This window comes from Mercenaria mercenaria, chromosome 12, assembly GCF_021730395.1.
Source record: "Mercenaria mercenaria strain notata chromosome 12, MADL_Memer_1, whole genome shotgun sequence".
NCBI lineage: Eukaryota > Metazoa > Mollusca > Bivalvia > Venerida > Veneridae > Mercenaria > Mercenaria mercenaria.
Genome location: NC_069372.1, coordinates 10,000,001 through 10,021,555, shown reverse-complemented (window position 1 = coordinate 10,021,555; position 21,555 = coordinate 10,000,001). Strand labels below are relative to the sequence as shown.

Here is a 21,555-nt window from a genome sequence, read left to right as displayed (position 1 = left end):
TTTTGCAACTTTTTGTTAAAAAGTTGAAAAAAATATTCTCCAATGCCATAAAAACATTTAGGGTCGGGCCAAAAATTTAGGGTAGGTCGGGATACCGGAAACAAAACAGTTTTTTTTTTTTTTTTTTTTTTTACGCCTAACCACTAGTTTAGTGAAATAGGCTTCAGAATACTGTGTAAACTTCATAATCGTTCAGAATAATGTGTTCAGATTAAAAAATAATAAAACCATGATGAATGCTATGAATATTTATTGTTACAGTTTCAACATGGAAACAATCAGTTATTCAATGTAACACATCGTATCATTTAAAATGGTCTAGACTACCTACTGACATGAGATCAAGACATTTTACTGGTGAAAAGTTAAGAGTGATAAAAGGGAGTAGAGACAAAAGTAGTAAATTAGAAACAACTACTATGATGTAGAATAGAACAGAAAAAAGTATGATGATTCGGAATATCCCATACCTACCGTAAAATCATTAATATTCAAGGGGGACTAATTATTCAGGGTTGAGTCAATCAACGAAATTAATCCCAATGAACAAGTAAAATTCCCATTCATTTTATCTTCAAATCCACAAATTCATATCCCAATGAAATTTTCGTTATGACCAAAACCACGAAATTTCATGCCCACGAAGTTAAATGATTTCACAGTATTTAATTACCAGTACTTGTTTGAAATAAGCAAAAGGAATGGCGCCAAAGTTACGACAACGCTGTTTGTACAAAATGAACATCATAATTTTTAATACCCTTAGGGGGAATGTAAATATATATTAAAATGTAGTCCTTCCATGTTTTACATGCACCAAGTAGCTTTGACATGTAATGAAGTTCCTATGTGTAAAATTTCAAAGGAAATCGCCCTGGAAATATTGTACCTTTTGCTAAAAATTCACTCGTTTATGTTTCAGGAGAAGTAAACATACTGTGGTGGCTTACAAAGAAGCTGTCTATGTTTTTGGTGGTGATAATGGGTGAGTACCTTCTAATGGTGAAACAGGTTTTCATGAAATGAAATTATGGTAAATCATTTATTGTAAAATATTATGTAACGGTTTAACCTGATTTGATCATCAGTGGCCTTAATCACTTTAGGATTGTATTGCTTAGCTTAATTAAGATATCTGCCAGTTTTGAATTTGTAGATCGCTTTGTTCATAAATGTATTATTGAACTAAAAAGTAATATCCAGTCTACATGTACAGTAATGAAAAATATTTTAATAGCGTTGAAAATACCTGCCTAAGTTTTGGCCCTATTGTCTGTGTCTCATGTTAGGTATTTTAAAGTTTGGTGCACTTTCCATTTTTCACTCGATCTTTGAAAGTACTTGGCAGATTTTCCACATAGTTACATTCTTTAAAAAATTGTTCTATATCATCGCCTACATCATTGGTGAGAAGTTTCTTTATACTTTCATCAATATCTTACGCCTTTGATTTACGTATTAAAGAAACAGGGGTCGCCTCCATGGCTGAGTGGTTAAGGGTGCTGACTTCAAAACATTTGCCACTCATGGATGTGGGTTCGAGTTTCACTCGGGGGGCATTGAATTCTTCGTGTGAGACAATACACATGATGAAATAATGCACGGAAGGCCACCTGGAGTCTTCCTCCATGATCAAAGCTGGAAAGTTGCCATGTGACCTATAATATGTCAGTGCGATGTTAAACCCAACAAAAAAAAATAAAAGAAACAACTGTTAGAAACAAAGATACAAGTAATTAATTCATTGTCTTCATATTTTGATGTTTTATTCCCAGTACACCTTTTCACTGTCTAATATTGACATAGTCAAGTGTGCAGGTGCTGTCCTGTCCAGTAAGATCTCATTTCTTTTATTTTGCAGGAAAAACATGCTGAATGACTTGTTAAGATTTGATGTGAAGGACAAATCATGGGGAAGGTAGGTAACTCTTGTCGTCATTAAATTTTTGTTAACCATTTGTAAATGTTCTTGTTTTTACAAACTTTGACTATTGATTGCACTGCGGAAAATGGTTCCGTATACGGGAGTGTACGCATTCCGTATACTCCTAATATACGGGCGTATACGGAAACATTTTTCCCGTATATGGAACATTCCATATACGGGAATCCCATATTCTTTAATTGGACATTCATGTTTTTCTCACATGGATCCGTTCATTCATACTTAGCATAAATACGTTTCAACAGTTTATGTCAGTATTCAAAGTTAGGGATTGTCAAAGTCCAAAAGTATGTTTAAGGCGTAGGTTTTGATCATACTTTCAGGAAAGATACCTTTTATATGATATTCTTATATTAGACATATACGGGACCGTATACTCCCGTATATGCACATATTTTTCGCAGTGTTGGCAAGCCATTCATGACATATCAATTTCAGGTCTGTAGACTGATCTATATTCAACTTACATTTGCTGGTCTGAAGTCAAGATTTGAAAAAAAAAGTCTGTAAAAATTTATATCAGAACAGTTACTGCTGTTATTTAATGAAACACACTTTTTTGGTTATTTGGGCTTTGGGTAAATAGTTTTGACTATTGACTGCTAACCATTCAGTAAGTGGATACTATTTTCTCATTGGTTGATCAGCCCTTCCAGGTAGCTTAGTAGGAAGAAAACATAATAATATGAGCCGCGTCATGAGAAAACCAACATTGTGGCTTTGCGACCAGAATGGATTCAGACCAGCCTGCACATCCGCGCAGTCTGGTCAGGTTCCATGCTGTCCGCTCTCAAAGCCTATCGTAATTAGAGGAACCGTTAGCGAACAGCATGGATCCAGCCTGGTCAGGATCCATGCTGGTCGCAAATGCACTATGTTGGTTTTCTCTTGGCGTGGCTCATATGAATAATAAGGTTGTTAGTTTGATCCCCAGACAAAGCAAGTGTTCTGCTGGACAGTTTGACAGAAAACGTGTCTAAAGTCTTTGTATTCACATAGAGAAGTAATCTGTTTCCTGTGGAGAACAAATTAGTAATTGTAAAGAATAGAAGAGCTTTGGTTTGGTTAACTTGACTGCCAGTGTGTATCAGAAATACTGTTATAAAAGAAGGTTTTAAACCCAAATCAAACAAATCCAGCTCATTGACAGCCATGTGTGTCTATGAAACCAGTGTATTCCATTGGAAATTGTTATAACAATTAAAGTTTAATAGGAAATTTCTTTTCTACAAATTTTATGTGGATAATTTCAGGGCATTTACAATGGGTTTACCACCAGCACCAAGATATCACCATTCAGCAGTTGTTCATGAAGGCAGCATGTTTGTCTTTGGTAAGTTGCTCTATATACTTTTAAAAACAAGGACCTCCATGGCTGAGTGGTTAAGGTAACTGACTTCAAATCACTTGCCCCCCACCGATATGGGTTTGAGCCTCACTTGTGGCATTGAACTCTTAGTGTGGGGAATCCATCAAGCTAGCTTATGGTTGTTAGTTCTATCTAGGTGCTCACCTCAAATGAGATAAAGCACAGAGGGGCACCTGGGGTTTTCCTTCACCGACAAAGCTGGAAAGTCGCCATGTGACCTATAATTGTGTCGATTCCACATTAAACCCAACAACAACTACAAAAAGTTCTTAAAACTTTTGATGTCTTACCATTTATTACTTTCCTCTTGCTTTGAATATTACTGGTACTTCATGGCCAAGCTAAAGCAAATCGGTATAAACTAAAAGGAGTATAAACCTGCTGTTAAAAACTAAACATTTGTCACTTCCTTGTCTATAAATACAATAGATAATTTTTTCTTTCACAAGTTTTGGATGTAGCTCTAGTACCATTGTTCATTAATGTATTATTTAAGGTGGATACACAGGTGATATACACTCCAATTCAAACCTGACAAACAAGAACGATCTATATGAGTACAAATTTGCAACAGGACAGTGGGTACAGTGGAAGTTTGAAGGAAGGTAAGCAGCATGGTTTGTCAAAAGTACCCGAGTTAGCTTTCAGTATGTAATATACATTGAATGGCAGTTTGTGAGATGGTTATTGGCACAACTAAACTTATTTTAGCATGTGGACATTACTGGAACACTCATGCCAATATCCATTGTGTTACCTCCCACAAATTTGTATCATTTTCACTGGTTAAAGGTGGTCACTTGGAGACTCCCTATATTTCTTTTGAGGGTCAGTGGTGGGTTAGGCTAAAATAAGTGGTTTATAAAACAAATCAGTTATTGGGTTTGTTAGTGTTTTTTCCTTATTAAAACGTATACAAGCAAGAACAGCCAAAGTAAGCAAGCAGAAGTGCATGTGAGAAAATATTTAACAATGCATTTTTTATGATGACTTAACTGACCTATGATTTCAAGATTATATTCATATATTTGTTTGTAGTTCTGCTAAAGATGTGTACTGACAATTATGAATTTTCCTTGAATAGTTTGTTTTGATGAAACAGTCTGTTGATACACAATGGAGTTTACAACATAAAACATATTGGATTTTACTAAATGAATTGAAATAGCGCCACTTTGTCCTAATGTCTGTTCCAAAGACTCCCTTTATATTGATAAAGAACTATTAAGTTAATAATGAGCATGTAATGTTTGTTATATTCATTCTGACACTAGGCGTCCAGTAGCAAGAGCAGCACATGGGGCAGCGGTATATGACAACAAATTGTGGATATTTGCTGGGTATGATGGAAATGCAAGATTGAATGATATGTGGACAATACCTCTTACTGGATCTGCTGAAGTTAGAACATGGGAGGAGGTAAGATATGTCATAGAAGGAGGGGTTTTGGGGGGTGGGGCTGGAGGTGGGACTAGGTGTTTACACTGGAAATGCAAGATTAAATGACTTGTGGGCCATAACTCTTACTAGATCTGCTGATGTTTGAACATGGGAATAGGTAAGACATATCGTAGAGGAAGGGGGTTTCGGGAGGGGCTGGAAGTAGGGCTTGATAGGCTTTGCTTGATGGGCTGGACTTAATGGCTACAGTAGAAATGCAATTTGCCAGTTAAACATAGAAAAAAGTCAGCCTCTGTATATTCTGCGATAAACAACTTTTGACACGCACCTGGTAAGAGAACATTATGACATCAGTTATGACGACAAATTGCCACATAATGTCGTGTTCACTTCTACTTAAATAAATGAGGCCTAGCATAATTTTTACAGAAATATTTCATTTAACATGTAAGAATGAAAGTCAATGCCTTCTGGTGGTTTGTTATCTTATTTACCATTCAGATGCTTAGATATCAAACCACTTTGGCTAACACCCTGACGGTTCAGTTCCTGTGCATCTGAACTGTGATGAATTAGATGACATACCACTCGAAGGCCATGATTATTTGTTAAATAAATCATACTACTTTTGAAAGTTTATGTTCATGATCATAATTTATTATATGTTATAACTGGAAAGCAGAGGGGGTGGGAGTGAGTATGTAATCTAGTTTCTAAATTTTAAACATGTCATGTGATAGGATTAAGTAATAAAGATAAATTTATAATTTTTATGCCCCCAGCATCTACTGATGCGGGAGACATATAGTGATTGTCCTGTCCATTCGTCCGTCCGTCCGTACGAGGTTAACCAAATGGGACCGTTTCGTCTAGCATCAATACCCCTTACTAGAATGACTTGATACTAATGCAGATGTAACCTGTGACCATTCCTCATCTTCAGACATCACCTGACCTCAGTTTGACCTTGACCTCATTTTGGACTTAGGTCGCTTTATATGGGCCATCTCTTGGTTAACCAAATGGGACCGTTTCGTCCAGCATCAATACCCCTTACAAGAATGAATTGATACTAATACAGATGTAAACTGTGACCATTCCTCATCTTCAAACATCACCTGACCTCAGTTTGACCTTGACCTCATTTTGGTGCAAAATCTATCGACAAGGATGCCACTGGGGGCATCAAGCTTTTATTGAACGCAGCTCCTTGTTATGTATATTATCAATCTTAAAAAAAAACAACAAAAAAACCCACCATATTTTGCAGTTATTCTGGTGTTACTTTTAATTTGTATTTTCAAGTTTCTACTATTCCTGCAGAGTTGATGTTTAAATTAAATGATTGTTTTGTTTTGCTTCCAGGTTGATCAGACAGGAGATATTCCACCTACTTGCTGTAATTTTGCTCTGGCTGTTGCAAGAGATGCAATGTTTGTGTTCTCAGGACAAAGTGGCGCCAAAATAACCAATAACCTCTTCCAGTTTAATTTCAAGGAAAACCTGTACGTAGTCTCTAAGCTAAGTAATAAATTTTTTTCGTAATGACTGCGTGGATTTAATCTCTCATTGTACTTTGTAATGCAAATGATTATCTCCTGGTGTCAGTAAAAACTTGGTTACTGTAATTCTTTCGAAGAGTTAAAAATAGTTTTGAACTTATCAGAAAAGAGATTATAATTATGTACTCTGGAAACTCTTCAAATGAAATAGCCCCGGAACCAAAGGAAATGTTCAGTTTGAAGGGTTCTGTGTTAAGGGGAACATTACAGTAAAATAGGTATTTAACAGCCAAGGTAATGACACTGTCTGACTGCTTAAGACAGGTGACTGCTTCATTTGTAATTACAACAAAAATTCATATTTGGAAGTTAATATACTTAGGCCAAAATTAAAAATATGTTTGTTTGCTGTCTTCCTACCTACCCGCTGAAAATGCTGCGCCCCAAAAGTTTTTATTGGACAGTGCTGGTCAATTTTTTTAGCTCGACTATACGAAGTATAAGGAGAGCTATCCTACTCGCCCCGGCGTCAGCGTCTTTCCGCGTCCCCACCTTGGTTAAAGTTTTGGTGCACTTTCTCTTTTTTCAACTTATCTTTGTAATTACTTGATGGATTTGATTCAAACTTGAAATACTTATTCCTCATCATCATCCACATCATCTGACATAAGGGCCATAACTCTGGCACCAATATTTTATGAATTATCCCCCCTTTTCACTTAGATTTTCAGGTTAAAGTTTTGATGCACTTTCACTCTATCTCTGTTATTACTGAATTGATTTGATTCAAACTTAAAATAGTTGTTCAACATCATCACCCACATCACATGACACAAGGTGCATAACTCTGGCACCATTTTTTCATGAATAATTCCCTCTTTTTACTTAGAATTTCAGGTTAAAGTTTTGGTGCACTTTCACTCTGTCTCTGTTATTACTGAATGGATTTGATTCAAACTTGAAACAGTTGTTCAGCATCATCACCCACATCATTTGACACAAGATGCATAACTCTGGCACAATTTTTCAAGAATTATTCCCCTTTTTACTTAGAATTTCAGGTTAAAGTTTTGGTGCACTTTCACTCTGTCTCTGTTATTACTGAATGGATTTGATTCAAACTTGAAACAGTTGTTCAGCATCATCACCCACATCATATGACACAAGATGCCTAACTCTGGCACAATTTTTCAAGAATTATTCCCCTTTTTACTTAGAATTTCAGGTTAAAGTTTTATGCACTTTCACTCTATCTCTGTTAATGAATGGATCTGATTCAAACTTAAACAATTGTTCAACATCATTACCCTTATCATATGACACAAGGTGCATAACTCTGGGACCAATTTTTCATGAATTATTTCCCCTTTTTACTTAGAATTTTAGGTTAAAGTTTTGATGCACTTTCACTCTGTCACTGTTATTACTGAATGGATTTGATTCAAACTTAAAATAGTTGTTCAACATCATCACCCACACCATATGACGCAAGGTGCATAACTCTGGCACCAATTTTTCATTAATCATTCCCCCTTTTTACTTAGAATTTTAAGTTAAAGTTTTGATGCACTTTCACTCTGTCTCTGTTATTACTGAATGGATTTGATTCAGACTTAAAATAGTTGTTCAACATCATCACCCACACTATATGACACAAGCTGCATAACTCTGGCACCAATATTTAATGAATTATGCCCCTTTTTGCTTAGGATATACTTATATAGTGTTTTGATACATTTTATCTTTACCTCTCTTATTACTTTAAGTTGATATTTTTGACATAGACTCAGGCTATTGTGCAATATCTTCATCCACAATTGGAGTCATTAAAACACTCCAGTGACAGCTCTAGTTTTCTCAGATGTGCCCAGTTTCACTATCCAGCATCGAAATAGTCAAGCGCGCTGTCTCCTGTGACAGCTCTTGTTTTAAGTTGCGATATGACAAGTGCCACATATATTTCAAGTAAGCAAAATAATTTTGTAAGAAAGTTTAAATTGTATTATTTAATTTCATAATACAGATTTGTCTTATTTCTACAGAAGAAATATTCTGTAAGAAATGATCATATATCTACTGGTAAAAGTATAATCCCCTCACCAAGAAAAAAAAAAAAAATAAAAATAAAATGCCTACTTACTTACCCGGAAGACAGCAAACAAAGACTTTTTTTTTTAAATGTGGCCATATTAAGGCAAATTGCTGCTTAGTACAGGAGGTCATTAAGACAGATTCAGCTTTAGAAGGAACTTAATCTGTACATAGACACTTTCTCAGATTAGAGAGGTTCCACTACTAAGTACTCAGGTTTAACGTGTTCTAGGACTAGGTACCGCCTTGAAAAAAATACCGCGGTATACCACGGTTTTTTCCTAATTACCGCGGTATATACCACGGTATACCACCATATTTATCGTAAGACTTACAGCTATGGCAGTGGTCATAAAAATATTGAAAAACTCTCGGAAATATTAATTTATTATGAGCAACAACGAAGACTAGTTACTTGACTAGAATTAAAGAAAAAAATACACTGGAATATTAACTTGATAAATGACTAGTTAGATTAATGACCCTTAGTATTTTTTACCAGCGTGTATTCGTCGGAAGACGCCATATTGTCTCTAGGGAAGCACTGGTTCACATGTATATAGGACGCGCTTGTTTGAAGTTCGATTCGTGCACCCATTTGATAAACCAGTAACGTTTATGAAGGCTTCATCAGATCATTTTCAAACAAAAAATAATAAATTTCGGCTCAACATTTTCCATACTACTTATTTCTTTTTTAACATGTGCAAGTACATACTGGGATATTTTAAACTATCATCATTTAAACAAGAAGTCGGGACTCGCTGAATTTACCAGACTCAAAGTAAAAAAACAAGTGCGCCCATGACGTCATCCATCTATACGGAATAATCTGGAGGTTTTCGAAGGTTTTGATTGGGGATCACGCGGTCGATCATACATGTTCAATTGCACCATTGGGTGGTTATTTTTGGAAACTAATAATAGTAGCATGGGAATTCCAGAGATATAAATCGGAAAATCATGCATGGTGTCAATTGCTGTTACGGAAGGCTACATAGACAATGTAAATTAAAAATAAACAGAAGTAGGGATAATGTTGATAAAATACCGGTATTCCCAGATGGTACCGCGGTATCGTACCACGGGAAGATGGTACCACGGTTACCGGTATACCGGTAATACCGCGCACCTCTAACGTGTTCCTCTGTACAGAATACTTAACCTGGAAAATTCATATAAACAGTAACTACTTTCAGATCAAAATATGTCGAAATATTCACAAAAGTTATGGAAAGTACAGGTCATAATTGAAAAGTTGGGCAAAAGCATCTTGAGCCATATTTAGAAAGTTTTAGAAAAGTATGTGCCATATTTAAAAATGTAGTGAAAGCATCTACAATCTTACAGCCATGTCTGATATAAGCAGCAAGCCAAGGAAGTGATATTTTTCTGGCTGCTTAAGACAGGTTAAATTAAAACACAAAAAGTCAGTCTGACTGCTAAAGCCAAATGGTTTCTGAATACTGAGAAGTGCTTAGAGAGTTTAAGCAAGCATTGGTCATATAGGAAAAGTTTGAAAGGCAGGGTTCATATTTGAGAAGTTGGTAAATTAAGCATGTGCCATGTTTGAGAAGTTTGGGAAAGCATTGGTTATATATGAAAGAAAAAGCTTGATTCATATTTGAAAAGTTTGGAAAGCGTTGGATATGTACAAAGGTTTGGGAAAATATATCATATTTAATGTCATATTTAAAGTTTAGGAAAGCATCGGTCATATTTGAAAAGATTGGGAAAGCAGGAATCTTATTTAAATTGTAAGGAAAAACAAAGTATGCATTACATACTCAAAAGTCATTTTGTTTTGTATTGGACAGATGGACTAGAATCTCAACTGAACATATACTCAGGGGTTCCCCACCCCCTCCAGAGAAGAGGTATGGTCACACTATGGTAGCCTTTGACAGGCATCTGTATGTTTTTGGTGGGGCCACTGGACAAACCTTACCAAATGATCTGCATTGGTGAGTATTGTTTTAAAGTTGTAGTTGTAGTATGTTTGGAGAACTGTATTTGAGACGAGAATTTATTTCATGTTGTAAAATGAAAATGAGCCGCGCCATGGGAAAACCAACATAGTGGCTTTGCGACCAGCATGGATCCAGACCAGCCTGCGCATCCGCGCAGTCTGGTCAGGATCCATGCTGTTCGCTTTCAAAGCCTATTGGAATTAGAGAAACTGTTAGCGAACAGCATGGATCCTGACCAGACTGCACGGATGCGCAGGCTGGTCTGGATCCATGCTGGTCGCAAACCCACTATGTTGGTTTTCTCATGGCACGGCTCAAATGTTTTTGTACTAATTGTTGATTGTATGTAGTCAGAGTAGACACATAATGGAAGTGACATCAGCTGTAAGTCCCATCACATTTATTCCATCACAACCTCTTTCTGAATCTGACAGTAAATTAAAACTGACCTTAATGACACCTGCTTTACCTGTATACTGACATATTGTTTGTCCATTCAGGCTTATACCCCGGTCACAAAAAAATTACGTGTAGGTTTTCAGTTGAATTTTTGTCAAACTCGTACGGACATCTTTGACTTGTTAGAGCGTCATATGGATTTTTTGAACTCGCAGAGGACTCGGGGAGTCGTTGAAAATGGTTCACCGAGCTCCCGAGTTCTCTACGAGCTCGTAGAGATTTTCGAAGTCTGGAGCAGCTTGCATGAGCCTCGTACGGGAACCACATGGCCCCAGAAGAGCTCTGTTTTGAAAAACTGCAAGACTTGCGGATGCACGCATGGCTATCGCAGGGGACTCGCATGGTTACCGTACAATATTAAGGACACCATGTGGAGACGTACTGATATCCTACGATTGCTTCCTCTAAAGATCGTACAGGACCTGTAGGTACTGTGACTAGATGCTACGATTGTACAGAGACTATAAGGATTTTAAAATTGGTTGACTCCTACGATTTTTTAACGGACATCGTACTGTTTTGTGATTGAGGCATTAATGGCTGTTTAGTCTCACTGCTCAAGCTGACATATCAAACAAGCACTGCTGCAAACTTTTGATTACTGAATTGTTACTCAGTTATCTTAACGTTTATAACAAGTTTTGTGATCACTGGTCAAATCTAGGAGAGGGGATTTTTTATTCCACTACCTAAATGGAAAGAATTAGGAAATTAATCACTGTTTATTATTCACGTAGCAGTTATTTTACCACATATCTCATTTCACATGTTACAGAATCAATGTTATAATTCCCCTTGGTCCAGTTTGTAGACCAGTTACAGATACCAGCAGCTGACTGGCTGAATGGTTTGGTTGTATTTTTAAACCGGTCTCCAAACTCGGATATTCTGAATCTCCATTTTGGGTTAATTTGACTGAGCAATCTCTTGATTGCAAAGACATGCACTGAAATATTGCAGACAGGTAATATCTATGCAAGGTTTATTCTTTGTAATATGACACACAAGTGGTTTATGTGGCCTAGTGGTTAAGGTCACTGACTTGGAAGTACTTTGCTACTCACCGCTGTAGGTTTCTAAACCTCGAATATGTGTACAATTCTTTCATAGGAGCCCAGTGGTTTTACAAAGATGCCTTACAGGGCCCGAAATAAGGTATTTTCCTCTATTCTTAACTAATTATTTTATATCTCTAAGTTGCGGCACTTTATGAAATTTAATCACTGTGAACAAGTAAATTTCCATTTGTATTTTCAAAACTTCATTTCCATGAAATAACTGTTTTTTTTCTCCCAAACTACAAAAATTTGATCCCACAAAACAGTATTTTGATAAATGTTTGGGTTTTTTCTATGGGCTGGTCTAAATGCTTTTCAAACCCCATTGAAATCTTTGACATCATGAGATGACCACAGAGGATATGTTATATAACTTTTACTTTTTATTTTGTTAAAATTATGCTTTTTATCCCCCGCCGATGAAATCGGGAGGGGGGTATTGAAATGGCTTTGTCTGTCCGTCCGCAGCCATTTCTCAGTAACTAGTAGGTAGAATTTCATGAAACTTGAAATAAACATGAACCAACATACTGCCATGATGCCCGTCAAGTTTTTTTTTTTGATTGGTCAATTTCCCTTAGAGTTATTGCCCTTGATTTAATGAAAAATGCCCAAAAATGTCCATCCGCAGCCATTTCTCAGTAACTATAAGGTAGAATTTCATAAAACTTGAAATAAACATGCACCAACATACTGAGATGATGCCCGTCAAGTTTTTTTTTGGATTGGTCAATTTCCATTGGAGTTATTGCCCTTGATTTAATGAAAAATCCACGTCTGCAGCCATTTCTTAGTAACAAGCTGGTAGAATTTCATGAAACTTGAAATAAATATGAACCAACATACTTTGATGATGCCTGTCATTTTTTTTTCAATTGGTCAACTTTCCTTAGAGTTATTGCCCTTTAATTGTTTAAAAATCTATAGATTTGTACATAACAAACCAACCAATTGGTAGAATTTCATTAAACTTTTTTCATTCTTTTCCATGAACATTTATTATAAACATGTGAAGTTGTGTACCCACACCTGGTCACCACCTTGCCTTGGTCACCCCCCCCCCCCCCCCCCCCACACACACAAAAATAAAAAAATCATTCCTTTTTATTTTTTATTTTTCAAACCTTCCATGAATATTTATCAACATCCATCCAGTCATGGCCACCCCCCCCCAAATCAATATTTATAATCAGCATGTGATGTTTTGTGTTTTGAACCCCCCCCCCCCCCCCCCCAAAAAAAAAATAAATAAATAGCATTCATTTTCTGTTAAATTGATTTTGAGAAATGAAATTATTTGCTTCTTAGTATTCTTAGTAACATCCTTAACTTTTTGCCGGATATATATTTTTGCCTTTCCTCACCACAAACCCTTTCGGTGGGGGATACCAATTCATCGAATTTGCTTGTTTAACAATTATTTTTTGTGAAAGTTTTACCTGTAAGCATGTTTCTCAGAAACTACTTAACCAAATGTGTTAAAAGTCTACACACATGTTTGGTATCAGGAGTTGATTTCACATTGCAGGTCAAATTACTCTTGACTTACATCTTGGCAAAATGTTTGATGGCTTTGAATTTATAACAAATGAGCTTGCAAAAAAAAAAAGTACTGAATGATGATTCCTACCTATACTGACACTTACCCTTCATAAGCAGTCTCCTGTGTAATGGTCATGTCCATGTACAATTCTTTGAATAACCGCTTACGGTGGGAACAGTTGTCAAACTGAGAAGAGATTTTTAGCTCACCTGTCACAAAGTGACAAGGTGAGCTTTTGTGATCGCGCAGTGTCCGTCGTCCGTCCGTGCGTCCGTCCGTAAACTTTTGCTTTTGACCACTCTAGAGGTCACATTTTTCATGGGATCTTTATGAAAGTTGGTCAGAATGTTCATCTTGATGATATCTAGGTCAAGTTCGAAACTGGGTCACGTGCCTTCAAAAACTAGGTAAGTAGGTCTAAAAATAGAAAAACCTTGTGACCTCTCTAGAGGCCATATATTTCACAAGATCTTCATGAAACTTGGTCAGAATGTTCACCTTGATGATATCTAGGTCAAGTTCGAAACTGGGTCACGTGCCATAAAAAACTAGGTCAGTAGATCTAAAAATAGAAAAACCTTGTGACCTCTCTAGAGGCCATATATTTCACAAGATCTTCATGAAAATTGGTCAGAATATTCACCTTGATAATATCTAGGTCATGTTTGAAACTGGGTCACGTACCATCAAAAACTAGGTCAGTAGGTCAAATAATAGAAAAACCTTGTGACCTCTCTAGAGGCCATATTTTTCATGGAATCTGTATGAAAGTTGGTCTGAATGTTCATCTTGATGATATCTAGGTCAAGTTCGAAACTGGGTCATGTGTGGTCAAAAACTAGGTCAGTAGGTCTAAAAATAGAAAAACCTTGTGACCTCTCTAGAGGCCATATATTTCATGAGATCTTCATGAAAATTGGTCAGAATGTTCACCTTGATGATATCTAGGTCAAGTTCGAAACAGGGTCACGTGCGGTCAAAAACTAGGTCAGTAGGTCAAATAACAGAAAAACCTTGTGACCTCTCTAGAGGCCATATTTTTCATGGGATCTGTATGAAAGTTGGTCTGAATGTTCATCTTGATGATATCTAGGTCAAGTTTGAAACTGGGTCAACTGCGGTCAAAAACTAGGTCAGTAGGTCTAAAATTGTTAAAATCTTTTGACCTCTCTAGAGACCATATTTTTCAATGGATCTTCATGAAAATCGGTCAGAATTTTTATCTTGATAATATCTAGGTCAAGTTCAAAACTGGGTCACATGAGCTCAAAAACTAGGTCACTATGTCAAATAATAGAAAAAACGACGTCATACTCAAAACTGGGTCATGTGGAAAGAGGTGGGCGATTCAGGACCATCATGGTCCTCTTGTTTTTGTTTTTGTTGGGCTTAACGTCACACCAACACAATTATAGGTCATATGGCGATTTCCCAGCTTTTCAAGGTGGAGGAAGACCCCAGGCGCACCCTCAGTGCATTATTTCATCACAGGCAGGTACACTGATAGAACCACTGACTTTCCATAAGCCAGCTGGATGGCTTCCTCAGATGAAGAGTTCTATGCCCTGAGTGAGGCTTGAACCCACGTCAGTGAGGGGCAAGTGATTCGAAGTCAGTAACCCTAACCACTCAGCAATGGAGGCTCAATAAACTGAGAAGAGAAGAATATGAACAAAATGAATGTCTTGCATTGATTCTGCTTTTCAGTGTTACACAGTCTAAAAGTTGAAATAATTATGTAATTCATGCATCAGCAGACATGCTCTACTTTTTTGCCACTTAATAATGCTGCGAAACAACTCCCCATGCAGAACTGGGGCATAGCTAATAAGCAACAGACTTTCCAGCGTTCCTACTTTTTTGAAAGTGCTATTTTTTCCTACTTTTCTATGAAACCTCCTACTACTCCTACTTTTTCATATCAGAAGTAGTAAAAATGCATTTTTTGAACCCCAGAATCAAAATTTTCTCCCTGCGGGAGAGGATACCCCTCCTATTCCAAATGAATGTAAATTAACACCTTGGAATATTTTTGTCAATGTTCAGAAAAGTATATACTGTGGTTTATGAAAGTAGTTTGGATTCAGTAAGTGTGTCTTTAGTGCACTCAATTGTGAACAGTGAAATGTCGTTGATTCCAGTGCAAAAGCCCTTGTTTAGTTCCAAAAGCCCTTTTTTTTTGTTCCAAAAGCTCTTTTTTTTTCAAAGTTTGCTGGTTACATAAAGTCCTACTTTTTTGCCATATTTATTCCTACTTTTCTCCTACTATTTTGTAATGGCCGGCTGGAAAGCCAGAAGCAATAAAACTGCATTGATTTTGTTCTACTAATAATTATATAAAATTCAATATCATAAGTCATATGTAGTGGAAAGGCTATGTTTATTCATCATTGTAGGCAGAAAAAATCTATGTGTCAGACATGTATTGCCTTGAGAATCGTAGCTGTCATGAAAACATTTGGTAGATTATTTAGCTATCAGCAGGTCAGTTTTGAGATAAATCGGGGAAGAAAGCTCGGTCATATAAATATTCTAGGACTTTCATCAAGTGAAATTTCCTCAAAAAAATTGTTTGTTTCTTTTCTCTGGCATTGAGATTTATGCCCCCCCCCCCCCCCCCCACATTTGTGCTTGATAGTTTCACAGATAAAGGACCTTGATTTGAAGATGACCATAAATAATGGACTTTTTTCTGTGGCTATTTTATCTGGAATTATAACCCTTTCTTAATTTCACAATATAGGCCAAAGTGAAGAAATTTGACACATACAGTTTTGAAGGAATGGATTCAAAGTTGCACAGATGCACAACCTTATCTGAATATGACTATAAATGATAGGCTGTGACCATTTTGACCAGTGTTATGGCCCTTTGTTAATTTCACTATGTAGGGTATAGTGAAGAAATTTTGTCATAAATCTATATATTTTTCAAATATCAGAATAGTAACACAGTAATGAATGGATATTTGAATATTCAGATATTCATTGCCATCCCTTGTTCTAACCCATGCCAATAACTGGGATCATACACAATAACTGGTCATTGGCACACTGCAAGCAATAAAATATGTTGTTGAGGTATACACTCCTTTTTCAAAGCAGCTCTATACATAAATCAACCTGTTTATTACTCTCTTCACAGACATTGTACAATTTGTACACTCTTTAGGCAAGTTCAACTCATGGACTAGAGTTGCTGTGGTAAAATAGAAAAAGTGAAAACTACCGGTGGCCCAACGTTACAAAAATGAAAGTGTTGAAAGCATGGTTTGATTCCGCCAGTTCATGGTTGGTAGCACAAATTCTTGCTACCGTTACGCCCTCTAGCCCCTGGTTGAACAGGACTCAACATTTGTAACAAGTACCAAAATACAACTTAGAGATGTGTTTGTAGATGAGTTCATACAATGGTGTTCTTCAGTGATGCCAAAAATTCCAAAATAGGGGTGTATGGTCCCCACTAGCCCTAAACCAGAAAACAATGGGCAGAACTAAATTAACCTTTAGGCTGCTGGCGGCAAGTGTTCTGCCTTTGCGATCAGCACAGACCAAGATCAGCCTGCACATCCATGTTTGCTATTCAGTCAGGAAATTTTCAATGAACTCCCCTTCAAATGATAAATGGTATTGCCCAAATTGAATGATAGATCAGTTCATTTTAGAAATATAGCAGGGTAATAACCATAACTATGAAAGTGGGTGTACTGGAACCACCCAGGGTGAGGTTCAAGCAGATAAACTGAACAATTCCACTAACACAACAAGATGTCTTAGTTGATGAAATATAGAAAAGCAACGACGTCCTGTAAAAAATGTGAACTTTTGAAGAAAAATAAATTCGAAATTTACGTAGGCTGAAAATTTATTGTGGTCATAAAAATGGCTTTATTTTAGTTATAAGAAAAAAAAGATCCTGCTACAACATTAAAGACTTTTAGAATTATGAATTTCTACCTGGATCTTGAAGTTGAAAAATTAAAACTGAAGTGCAAACAATAGCTGCCAGGGAAAGTATTTCTGCATATGGATGGATTGTTTATTTATCAACTTTTTCTTACTTCATGGAAAAAGAATACAGGCAGTTGACACTGGATGTTTTCAGTTCCTTATGCAGACTGTGTATCAATTTCTCCCTGCCCATTTTAACACAGTCATGGTTTAACTCGATGTAAACCAGCCTGAGGTCAAAAAGTATTTTAAAAATGACCTTGGATGATTTATCGGCACCTAAAGAAGTTTGTAAATACTTTTTTTTTTACAATAAAAACAAACAATAAAGTGAATTATACAAGTACAATTTTGTTCTTCCATTTTGTTTTATCCCAAAACTATAGGAACCTTAAAAAATTAACAAAAATTGAACATTTAAATAACAAAAAGGAGTTTTTACCAGATCTTGCAATGAAATATTTTTAGTTACAGGGTTTTTTAGCTCGTCTGATTTTTGAAAAAAAATCTACGAGGTATTGTCGTCACTTGATCGTCGGCGTTGGTTAAATTTTTTGTTTAGGTCCACCTTTTCTCAAAAACCATAAAAGCTATAGCTTTGAAACTTTGCACACTTATTTATCATCATTTGATGACTTAGTAGGCCGAGAACCATAACTCTGATATGCATTTTGTCAAAATTATGGTCCTTTTTGTACTTAGAAAATTTGAGTTTCTTGGTTAAAATTTTTGTTTAGGTCCACCTTTTCTTAAAAACTATAAAAGCTACAGTTTTGAAGCTTTGCACACTAGTTGTCATCATTAGATGAATTAGTTGGTCAAGAACCATAACTCTGATAATATGCATTTTGACAAAATTATGGCCCTTTTTGTACTTAGAAAATTTGAGTTTCTTGGTTAAATTTTTTGTTTAGGTCCACCTAGGCCTAGGAGTTTTCAGGACTGGTCCTGATTTCAGGCTTTTGGATGTCAGAATTTTCCTATATATCTATTGAAGAAGGACATTTCAGGCTAAGAATGTAAATTTTCAGGCTTTTGCTTTTTGACCGAATCCCAGGCCACCTTTTCTCAAACACTATACGTGCTACAGCTTTGAAACTTTGTTTTATTTATCATCATTAGGTAACTATGTAGGCCAAGAACCATAACTCTAACCTGTATTTTGTCAGAATTATGGCCCTTTTTATACTTAGAAATTCTGAACTATAACACTTTTCTTACATACTGACCAGCACTTGCAGACGAGCGATGGCACCCGTAGGTGGTGCTTTTGTTTTATCAGCTACAGGAGAGGAAATAAATTATATGTTATTTTAGCCAGATATAAATTTTGTAGGCTAATAATCACTTCAGGTGCACAATTGCCATATATTAGACCTTACCCTGCTAAATTTCTGTAATGAACTTGTTCATCTTTCAGTTTGGACAGTACCATTAAGTGTTAAAAGGAGTGCTTATCAAAAAAAAACTGACTGAATGGCGAACAGTGCAGATCATTATCAGACTGCACAGATCTGCAGGCTGATCATAATCTACACTGGTCGCAAAGGCAGGATCAGTCTTGTTCAGCTTGATAAGAGTTAAGTAAATTATTGCAATTGACATCAGGGCACTTGTTTGGGGCCGAATATGGGTACCATTCCCCTTATAAAATAATATGCTTTTTTCCCCTTTCTCAGAAGAAAATTCCCCAGGTAACAGGTGTTTGACACAACTATATATGAACTCTCTTTCAAGTTGTATTATAGTGCCTCTAAAGGAAGAATACTGCTTCAGTATAGTTACATTAGTTAAAAATGATTGAAAACAGTATTAATAAGTGTGAAAAGCAGTAACATATATATGGCTAAAAACTTCCCCTTTTTGTCTTAAAACGACGAAAAATTCCCCTTTCTAAGTATAAGTTAGATAATACATAAAAGTGTGTTACCGGCTGGTATCATCATGCGCGGGGGAATCTCAGGGAACGTAATTTCGGTAGCAAACGAGCCTCGCAGAGGCGAGTTTGCTATCAAATTACGTTCCCTGAGATTCTCCCAAGCATGATGATACTCGCCGGTAACACACGCGTATGTATTGTCTAACTGATTTATTGCATGATTAAAAACAGTAAACTGAACACACTTTTTAGCTCACCTGTCACAAAGTGACAAGGTGAGCTTTTGTGATCGCGCGGTGTCCGTCGTCCGTGCGTCAGTGCGTCCGTGCGTCCGTAAACTTTTGCTTGTGACCACTCTAGAGGTCACATTTTTCATGGGATCTTTATGAAAGTTGGTCAGAATGTTCATCTTGATGATATCTAGGTCAAGTTCGAAACTGGGTCACGTACCATCAAAAACTAGGTCAGTAGGTCTAAAAATAGAAAAACCTTGTGACCTCTCTAGAGGCCTTATATTTCACAAGATCTTCATGAAAACTGGTCAGAATGTTCACCTTGATGATATCTAGGTCAAGTTCGAAACTGGGTCACGTGCCTTCAAAAACTAGGTCAGTAGGTCTAAAAATAGAAAAACCTTGTGACCTCTCTAGAGGCCATATATTTCACAAGATCTTCATGAAAATTGGTTAGAACCTTCACCTTGATGATATCTAGGTCAAGTTCGAAACTGGGTCACGTGCCATCAAAAACTAGGTCAGTAGGTCAAATAGTAGAAAAACCTTGTGACCTCTCTAAAGGCCATATTTTTCATGGGATCTGTATGAAAGTTGGTCTGAATGTTCATCTTGATGATATCTAGGTCAAGTTCGAAACTGGGTAACGTGCGGTCAAAAACTAGGTCAGTAGGTCTAAAAATAGAAAAACCTTGTGACCTCTCTAGAGGCCATATATTTCATGAGAGCTTCATGAAAATTGGTCAGAATGTTCACCTTGATGATATCTAGGTCAAGTTCGAAAGTGGGTCACGCGCCATCAAAAACTAGGTCAGTAGGTCAAATAATAGAAAAACCTTGTGACCTCTCTAGAGGCCATATTTTTCATGGGATCTGTATGAAAGTTGGTCTGAATATTCATCTTGATGATATCTAGTTCAAATTCGAAAGTGGGTCACGTGCCTTCAAAAACTAGGTCAGTAGGTCAAATAATAGAAAAACCTTGTGACCTCTCTAAAGGCCATATTTTTCATGGGATCTGTATGAAAATTGGTCTGAATGTTCATCTTGATGATATCTAGGTAACATTCGAAACTGGGTCAACTGCGGTCAAAAACTAGGTCAGTAGGTCTAAAAATAGAAAAACCTTGTGACCTCTCTAGAGGCCATACTTATGAATGGATCTTCATGAAAATTGGTCAGAATGTTCACCTTGATGATATCTAGGTCAAGTTTGAAACTGGGTCACGTGCCTTAAAAAACTAGGTCAGTAGGTCAAATAATAAAAAAAACCTTGTGACCTCTCTAGAGGCCATACTTTTCATGGGATCTGTATGAAAGTTGGTCTGAATGTTCATCTTGATGATATCTAGGTCAAGTTTGAAACTGGGTCAACTGCGATAAAAAACTAGGTCAGTAGGTCTAAAATTATTAAAATCTTTTGACCTCTCTAGAGGCCATATTTTTCAATGGATCTTCATGAAAATTGATCTGAATGTTCACCTTGATGATATCTAGGTCAGTTTCGAAACCGGGTCACGTGCGGTCAAAAACTAGGCCAGTAGGTATAAAAATAGAAAAACCTTGTGACCTCTCTAGAGGCCATATTTTTCATGAGATCTTCATGAAAATTAGTGAGAATGTTCACCTTGATGATATCTAGGTAAAGTTCAAAACAGGTCAGTAGGTCAAATAATAGAAAAACCTTGTTACCTCTCTAGAGACCATATTTTTCAATGGATCTTCATGAAAATTGGTCAGAATTTTTATCTTGATAATACCTAGGTCAAGTTCAAAACTAGGTCACTATGTCAAATAATAGAAAAAACGACGTCATACTCAAAACTGGGTCATGTGGGAAGAGGTGAGCGATTCAGGACCATCATGGTCCTCTTGTTAAATATCTTAAATTTAAAATATTTCCCCTCTTGAGCCTCACTTAGAAACATTTCATGGTAAACCCCCAACTACCATATAAAAGCCAGTAGATGGCGCTGGGCAGGTTTTCATATAAATTATGCATGCTTCACATCAGATCCCTCTTTCAAAATTTTAAATAAACTACTGAAAAAAGTTATAAAAAGTACATAAATACGCATTGAAACATTCTTTATCAATTGGTGTAATTGTTTTTCAAAACAGAAAGTTGTGAAATATAGTTTCAAAAATAATTTAA

General features: G+C 36.5%; 1 protein-coding gene across 1 annotated transcript in view; it reads left to right on the top strand.

Annotated features, from left to right (window-relative positions):
* The window catches only part of LOC128547212 (leucine-zipper-like transcriptional regulator 1), a 69,063-nt gene that overhangs the window by 5,553 nt on the left and 41,955 nt on the right, over positions 1-21,555 (top strand). Inside the window, exons 2-8 of the mRNA XM_053519150.1 lie at positions 923-985; positions 1,862-1,918; positions 3,199-3,278; positions 3,811-3,919; positions 4,589-4,733; positions 6,081-6,220; positions 10,126-10,272. Of these exons, the coding sequence (XP_053375125.1) occupies positions 923-985; positions 1,862-1,918; positions 3,199-3,278; positions 3,811-3,919; positions 4,589-4,733; positions 6,081-6,220; positions 10,126-10,272 (741 nt within the window). The remainder of the gene's footprint in view (positions 1-922; positions 986-1,861; positions 1,919-3,198; positions 3,279-3,810; positions 3,920-4,588; positions 4,734-6,080; positions 6,221-10,125; positions 10,273-21,555) is intronic.